Source organism: Fringilla coelebs (genome assembly GCF_963513975.1).
Source record: "Fringilla coelebs genome assembly, chromosome: 9".
NCBI classification, from domain to species: domain Eukaryota; kingdom Metazoa; phylum Chordata; class Aves; order Passeriformes; family Fringillidae; genus Fringilla; species Fringilla coelebs.
This window is the reverse complement of record NC_140067.1, coordinates 31,197,476-31,204,669: the sequence shown is the minus strand read 5'-3', so window position 1 is coordinate 31,204,669 and position 7,194 is coordinate 31,197,476. Positions and strand designations below refer to the sequence as shown.

The 7,194-nt window shown below is 61.2% G+C and overlaps 2 protein-coding genes across 3 annotated transcripts; one reads left to right on the top strand and one right to left on the bottom strand.

Annotated features, from left to right (window-relative positions):
- Positions 1–2,155: 2,155 nt before the first annotated feature.
- HTATIP2 (HIV-1 Tat interactive protein 2) lies at positions 2,156–4,632 on the bottom strand. 2 transcript variants are annotated; one of them, XM_084211320.1, is made up of 6 exons: positions 4,447–4,632; positions 4,264–4,371; positions 4,029–4,166; positions 3,216–3,277; positions 2,741–2,866; positions 2,156–2,633 (listed from the first exon to the last, which is right to left on the bottom strand). In XM_084211320.1, exons 1-6 carry the CDS (start codon positions 4,606–4,608, stop codon positions 2,408–2,410), a joined length of 822 nt encoding a protein of 273 aa, XP_084067446.1. In that variant the 5' UTR covers positions 4,609–4,632; the 3' UTR covers positions 2,156–2,407. The 2 variants fall into 2 exon arrangements, with proteins under 2 accessions (XP_084067446.1, XP_084067447.1); XM_084211321.1 differs by lacking the exon at positions 2,741–2,866.
- A 1,218-nt stretch (positions 4,633–5,850) lies between these two features.
- On the top strand, positions 5,851–6,918 carry LOC311157130 (1-phosphatidylinositol phosphodiesterase-like; the record flags this gene model as incomplete). Its single annotated transcript, XM_084211547.1, has 1 exon — positions 5,851–6,918. The coding sequence occupies one exon, from the start codon at positions 5,851–5,853 to the stop codon at positions 6,916–6,918; it is 1,068 nt and encodes a 355-aa protein (XP_084067673.1).
- Positions 6,919–7,194: the final 276 nt, after the last annotated feature.

The window sequence follows — 7,194 nt, the reverse complement described above, 5'->3', positions numbered from 1 at the left end:
TCTGAAACACTGAAAAAGAAATTTAGCACTGAGCAGAAACAAGGGTTACACAGAAATGGTTTGCATTTTCCACAGACTTTTGTCCAGCAAGAAATGTTTGTTTTTTGTGTTTCAAGGCTTTGGAGTGCTAAGAAAATATTTCCAATAAGAAACTACACAGACCTTCCTCGTCTTCCCACGACAGCTTAATTTCTCTAAGAGCCCTTCTGCGAGAGCTTTGTGGACATTTGAGTGCACTCTGAGGAGCAGATTGTCTTGTGTACACAAAGGCTGGTTTCCTCCAAGAGGGCTCCAGGCTTGTGCCTTACAACTGCCCCCTCAAAAGCCACGTGGAATTTCCATTACACCCAATTTATCCTTGGCCCTGTTATTTCCAGACTTTATTATCCTTTCTAGCAACGTGCCTTTTATAGAAGGCAGCCTAGCTGCTTCGCTGTTTCCTGGTTCCCACTGGAACTTTTTAAGACCTAGCATCATATTTAACAATATTGACCTTTTGGTAAGGGGATCACTGCAATTCTCACCCAGGAGAGCATTTGGACATTCATCTGAGTGCTCCTTCTGGCAGACTTTTAACCACGTGTTCTAAAAATGGTGTTTAAAATATTTTTTTTCCCTGCATGCTTTGGGACAGTCATGCAAATGTGTGTCCCCTAAGGAATGATGGTAGTGTGAGCTTCCTAAAAGCAAAGGGCAACACAAGCAACTCAGTGAGGCTTTCTGTGATGGCTCATTCCTTCCTATAGAGCCTGATCACATCCTGTCCTTGAGCCTCCCTGGAGAACTTTCTGCTTCTCACACAGTCATAATTCATGTTTATGCCTTTAGGATGCTTTCTCACATCTTCTGTGGCTTGCTTTTCACCTGTAACTTTCCAGAGCTTGAATTCTTTTTTTTTTATTCTCTCAATTTTCACTTCTTTTAAGGTCTTACCACTTCAGGTGTTCATTTCCACTCCCTTGTATAAGCAAGGGAACGGAAATGCCTCCCTTTTAAACACCTCCCTTTTAAAAAAATCCCTGAGCATTGAGTGCACCATGCCTGTGTAATCCAGTGTTGCAGGTGACTAGCCTTTGTGCTCCTCATACTTGTGTGATGCTGACCAGCCTACCTCTCATTCCCCTTCGTGCATTAAATACTATTCTAAAGGTGTTGTTTGCTCTCACTGGGACCGTCTTTATCAGTAGCTGTGGCTCTGTGGTCCCTTTGAGCTGAGCCCCTCACGTGGCTGAGGAGTTGTCTAGGGGCAGGACCACACCATCTCACTGCCTCCAACTCCCCGAGGCCCAAGGCAATGATGGCAATGCTCATGTAGAAGGAGGAGATGAGATCTAGGCTCCCTCCATTTGTCCAAGTCACTGACACAGGAGCCGTGGGTGAGGTCAGAGAGAATCCTGGAAAGCAGCGTTACCCGGAGCACTGGGACTCTGGCCAGCAGGGAACTTGGGAGTCACGTATGTTCTGCATCCCCTGTGGGGAGCCACCGAGTTCCTCGACCCCGAGCAGGAGGCCTGAGAACAGCTGGGCCTGGGACACTGCCCTGCTCCTCCTCGTGCCTGCTCCATGCCCACAGAAGGAACCTGCTCCCCTTCTGGCACCTGGGCAGAGCAAGCCCCCTACAAGGTGTGCACAGGGCTGACCTCAACTTTTACACATGCAGAGCACTCCTGGAAAAACAGGGCTGGGCTCAAGCTCTTCTGTGCCTGCAAGGAAAGCCCTGAGGGATGGGCGTTCACAAGCATTTGCGTGGTGTTTTTCTAACTCCAGGTACCAAGGGGCAGGCCAGGTGTGAATAGCAGCATCCCCAGAGCTCTGCAGCATCCCCAGAGCTCTGCAGCCTGAGCAGATGAGGCCAGGAGTATCTGCACAGACCTGCTGCAGGCAGAGCCACCAGCCCTGGCGCCTCAGCAGCTGCTGCTGAGCATCCAGGAGCTCTGCTATCCAAGCAGCACTGGTGCCACCATGTGCTCTGTCAAGTGCAGCCTCCACACAGGCAGCTGTGCCTCGTCTCTGCCTTCCTGCGTCTGCCACCTGCCTGTGAGTATTCCCTGAAGTGACGTGATCTGAGCAGCTGGGTTATTGGCGTGTGGGTGACAGACATTTCAACACAAAACCGGCACAACCAGATCAGTCACAGGGTTTTATTCAAGGCCTGGATTACATTCATCTTTACCCGTATTCCTATTATGGATCCAGGCAGCAGAGCACATTGGTTATCCCCACCCAGCAGCCAGCACCTGCATTTTTGATCCCTTGACAGAATCAGCCAAAGTGCAAAGACGTGGATGTACCTCTGGCTCCACGCCGGCCATGCAAGCACCCCACAGCTCTCCCATGTGTGCGTTCATGCTCAGCCCAGAGAGCCTCTGAAGAGTGAACCGAGCTCCTGCCTGTCACCCCAGCTGCTCTATGTGCCCTGCTGTGGCACTGCCCTTCCCAGCTCATGGATGGCCCCGTTCTCCAGCACCTGTACCTTCCCCTCTCCTGGCTGCAGCGCGCAGGCCACCATAGCCCTGGCCACCACTTCCACAGGCACTGAGTAGGCGGTGGGGAACAGCCGAGCCACAGCGCCCAGGAACTGCTGGGCTATCCACTCCATGGGCCGGGACTCCTGGCGCCTGCACAGCAGCACCCTGCAGAGCAAGGAGGTCAGGGGGGTCAGCATGGAACCATCCAGGGTGAGAGCTAGAGACTGAGCTCTCCAGCTGCACCAGGGCCCAGACAAGCCCCCTGAACTGACACGGTCTGTAGGGCTTTGGCAGGGTCATGGAACGTGACAGAGCTGAGCCCTTGGACTCTAAACTCCTTTCCCCACTGTGCTGATGACGGAATTCCACTTCTCCTAGGTAGCAAGGGCACAGTACACCTGAAAGGACACAGGTGAGTGTTCCCTCTGCATAAGGTCAAAGTCCATCTGGAGCTAAGCTCTGACCTATGTGCCTCAACCCATGCTTTCAGCCCAAGGCTCCTGCCCTTGCATGGCATATGGAACTAGCAGTGGGATGGGCCACAGGAAACTGCAGAGCTTGCTCCCTGCAGCACTGGGAAGCAGTCTGCTCATCCATGAGCTGCATTTGCAGCTGCTGGCATTCTCCACCTCCCTCGCCAGCCCTGCCCTCATGTATCCCTTCTCTTCCTCCATCTCCCAGTGAAGCATTTCCCTGCTGCCCTGGCAACCTTCCACCCCGTGCCCTCCCTGCTCCACCACTACTCACGCTGGCCGGAGAATGGTACAGTGATCAAAACCAACAGCCTGGACCAGCTTTTCCACTTCTCCCTGTCAGAGCAGCCAGGAAGGACAAAAGGAAACAAGGATGACTGCAAGCACCAACCCCATGAATGGGCAGGGAAGGGCTGCTGAGCCAAGGGCAGGATGGCACTAACACCAGCGTGAGGCTGGAACAGGCCAGGCAGGGATGAGCTCTCCAGGCCAGGCAGCCAGGGCGAGGGCCTGTGGTGGACACAGACCACAGGTCAGCAGTGTGCCCTTGCAACCATCAGGCTAAACTGCAACAGGCTGCTCCGGAGAGCATCTGGACTCAGCATCCAGCCTGGGGATGGGTCCAGGCGGCACAAGGCGCTGGCAGGCAGCTCTGAGTCCAGCAGGTGTTGGGAGCTGCAGCACACAGCACATGGAGAAAAAAGCTTTTGCGATGGGCATGGTCCTCCCTGGGGAGCCTGCGGGCCTTCCATCAGGAAATAGCTCATGTATCACCTGGACACAGCCCTGAGCCTCCCCACATAGCTGTGAAACTATCCCAGCTTAAGGCTGGGGAACTGTTGTTGGGCTGGAGACCCCAGCAGGTGTTTCTGGGGTTTGAGGAGGGAGGCAGACGCTGCATGCAGGTGTTGTGCTGCTTTATAAGAAGCAAGTTGCATAGCTGTCCAGCCAGCCCCTTCCCTTGTCCTGCAGCGGCAGGAGGACCCCCAGAGCCATTTGCATCTCTAAACCTCAGCTCCTGCTTGCTTCCCGAGCATCCCGTGACTCCTACACGGGCATCAGGAACCCACCCCAGCAGCCCCCTCACCTTCACTCGGAGGTAGAGGAAGCGACTCTGTGCGTTTGCCCCCCGGGACGACTGCAGGACAAAGTGTTTGCAGCCCCCTGCCCGCGCCAGCTCTGCCGCCTGCGCCACGTAGTCCCGATCCACACGGACAAAGCCATCCTGCGGGGAGAGGGGAGGGTCAGCGGGGCAGGGAGCGGGCAGGGAGGGAAACAAGCGGGACCCCCGCTCGCCCGAGGGTCAGGGCGTCCCCACTCACTGCGCCAGCCCTGGCCCTGGTAGTGCCCAGGCAGCAGAAGCCCACGTCGTGTCCCCGGAAGGCGGCGGCGTGCTCGCCCAGCCGCTCGAAGTCCACCACCGCCTGTTCCTGCGGGGAGGCCGAGGGTCAGCGCCGCCGGCCGGTCCCCGCCGCCACGGCCAGCGCTGTCCCCGGCCCGCGCACCACGGCCGCCTCCGCCTCGCCCAGGCTCAGCCGGCGCCGCCCGATCAGCGTGACCCGGGCGAAGGCCTGCCGGGCCAGCAGCTCCCGCAGCAGCACCCGGCCCGTCTCCCCGGAGGCGCCCAGCACGAAGCAGCTCCTGCCGCCGCCGCCCGCCGCCGCCATGCCGAGAGCAGCGGGCGGGGCCGGGCCGGGCCGGGCCGGGCCGGGGCGGGGCAGGAGCGGCTGCGCGGCCGCGCTGGGCTCCGCCGGCCGGCGCTCCGTGCCCGGGGAGCCGCGGGTGGGCGGGCGCGGCACGGGGCCCTTGCCGGGGCCAGGGCGGGGCTGTCGGGGCGGGGGCAGCCCAGGGACCCCCGCTCAGCCCGGCCGCTGAGCTGGAGGGATGCTCGGAGGGGTCTGTGACCTGTCCGGCGGCTCCTCTCCAAACCCCGCTGGGTTCAGCACTGCTGCCGGCCGGGGTGCTCGGCAGCTCTGTCCCCTGGGCAGGAGGTGGGTCGCTTCCCGCCGGGCAGCCTTGCCGTGACTCCACTGTGAAACGGTCCCTGGTGTCTGAAGAGCGAGGAGATGAAGCCCAGTTCCTTAGGAACTCTCGCTGAGCAGGTCTTGGGATGTGCTGGCAAGCGCAGACCCCCGCTCCGGACACCTCCTGTGCTTTGTCCTCTGATAGGGACGACGCCAGTCCTCACCGGGGCGGTCCGGGTCCCACCGGGACACAGCTCTGGAGCAGGCATGCAGGCACCCCGCGGCTCTGCACAGCCACTCCCGTGGGCAGCACCAAGGGGCCCCGCGGCACCATGATCCCGTTTGTCCTGATTCCTGGGGAGGGAGGTGCAGAGCCCGGAATGGCTGCTGTCGGGATCAGCCAGGTGGTTTTCCAGCCTGGTGTGTCTGTCAAGTGCGCTCCTTGGCCGAGGGCTGAGGATGAATCCCAGGTGCACGTGCCATTTGCGAGGCAGGACGCGCGTCATGACAGTCACCGGGTTAATGGCTGGCATCCCGCTCCACCTGCCAGTGTGCCGCCGGCACCCGCGGCCGTGCCCTGCTCATTGGGCTCTGCTCCACAGCCACAGGCAAACCCAGGTGCGTGAATGAGGGGGAGGCTAGGGCGTACCAGAGCTCGGGGGTACTGGGACGGGTGCTTGAGAGTGGCACGGGAACGGTACAGTGTGACAGAAGTACAGGCAGCAGAGTATATGGGGCGCGTGTGGTTATAGGGTATGGTGTGTTCTAGAGTTTCATGGTACGGTGGGGATGCCACTGGGGAGGCTGGGATTGGGATGCATGGGGGCGGGAGGCTGGGATTGGGATGCATAGGGGCCATGCTCCCACCGCTCATGGTCTGCTTCTCCTCCGCGGCAGGTCTCTGGGGGGGCAGCCAGGTGCCGGGGTACCCGCTCTCCCGGTGGCATGGAGACATGGTCCCGGCGCAGCGCTGCCTTCGACTGTGTGCCCCAGCCGGCAGCCTGCTGCCCTGACTGGATGGCGGAGCTCCCTGACGCCCTGCCCCTCTCCCGCCTCTCAATCCCTGGCACCCACGACTCCCTCAGCCTGTTCGGTGGCCGGCGCCTGCGGTGCCAGAGCTGGGGCCTGGAGGCCCAGCTGGCGGCCGGCATCCGCTTCCTGGATGTGCGCTGCAAGCTGTCGCGGGGCGAGCTCCGCATCTACCACCTCTGCACCTTCCAGCGGGCCAGCCTGCGCGGCGTCTTGCGCCGCACCCTGCGCTTCCTCCGCGCCCACCCCGGCGAGGCCGTGCTGATGCGCATCAAGGAGGAGCTGCCCATCTTCTCCCGGCCCGGCTTCGCTGCCCAGCTGCACCGCTGCCTGCTGGAAGAGGGACAGGGCTGCGTGTGGTGCCGGGAGGAGGTGCCAACGCTGGGCCAGGTGCGCGGGAAGATAGTGGTGCTGGAGGCGCTGGCGCGGGAGGTGCTGGGCATCCCCTACGAGCAGCTGAGCATCAGCGACGCCTGGAACGTGCTGTCCCTGGAGCGCAAGTGGGCCCGGGTGCGGCGGCACCTGGAGAAAGCGGCCGGCGGAGACCCCAGCACCATGTACCTCACCTTCTGCTCCGGCAACGGGCTCTTCACCTGCCCAGAGGAGGTGGCCCGCTTTGTGAATCCCCGCTGCTGCCAGCACCTGCGGCGCCGGGGCGGGCAGCCCGTGCGCTGGGGGGTGGTCATCATGGACTTCCCTGGCGCAGGCCTTCTCCGGCTCATCGTGGAGAGCAACGGCCCGCGGGCCAATGGACAGGGCCCAGCGGCCCCCGGCACCCCCCCGGTGCGGTGCCGGCGCGGCCGCGGCACACGGGACGGACGGCGCAGCCCGCACAGCCCCGCGCGCTGCCCGCGCCGCTCTCCCGCGGGGAGGACACTGCTCCCGGCCCCGCGCCTCTGCCCACGGGCCTCCGGGCCCGGAGGGCAAAAGCGGCTTTCTACGTCTTGCAGAGCACCGGGAAGCCTTCGTGTGACGATGGTGTGACAGTCGCAGAGGCAGCAGAGGAGGGCCGGCTGCGGCCGGAGCCGGGCAGCCCGGGGAGCTGCGCCCTGCCCTGAGAAGTCAGGTACGGTGCCGGTACAGGGCTGGGCCACCTGAGTCCCGCAGGGCAGCGGGGGTGGGTGGGGGTATAACGTCCTGCCTCACCTCCCGTCGGGCCAGTAAGTCCTCCCAAGATGCCTCTCTGCAAAATAGTCCTTTTCCTTAAGGGTAAATAAAAATAAAAAGGTAGGAAAGCACTGCCGATGTTGCCTTGCCATT

Coding starts and splice junctions, on each gene's coding strand:
- HTATIP2 (XM_084211320.1), bottom strand. CDS start 4,608: ATGGCGGCGGCGGGCGGCGGCGGCAGGAGCTGCTTCGTGCTGGGCGCC. Junction 2,867..3,215: donor TGTACCATTCTCCGGCCAGC/GTGAGTAGTGGT, acceptor GTGTCCTTTCAG/GTGTACTGTGCCCTTGCTAC. Junction 2,634..2,740: donor GCCAAAGCCCTACAGACCGT/GTCAGTTCAGGG, acceptor CTTGCTCTGCAG/GGTGCTGCTGTGCAGGCGCC.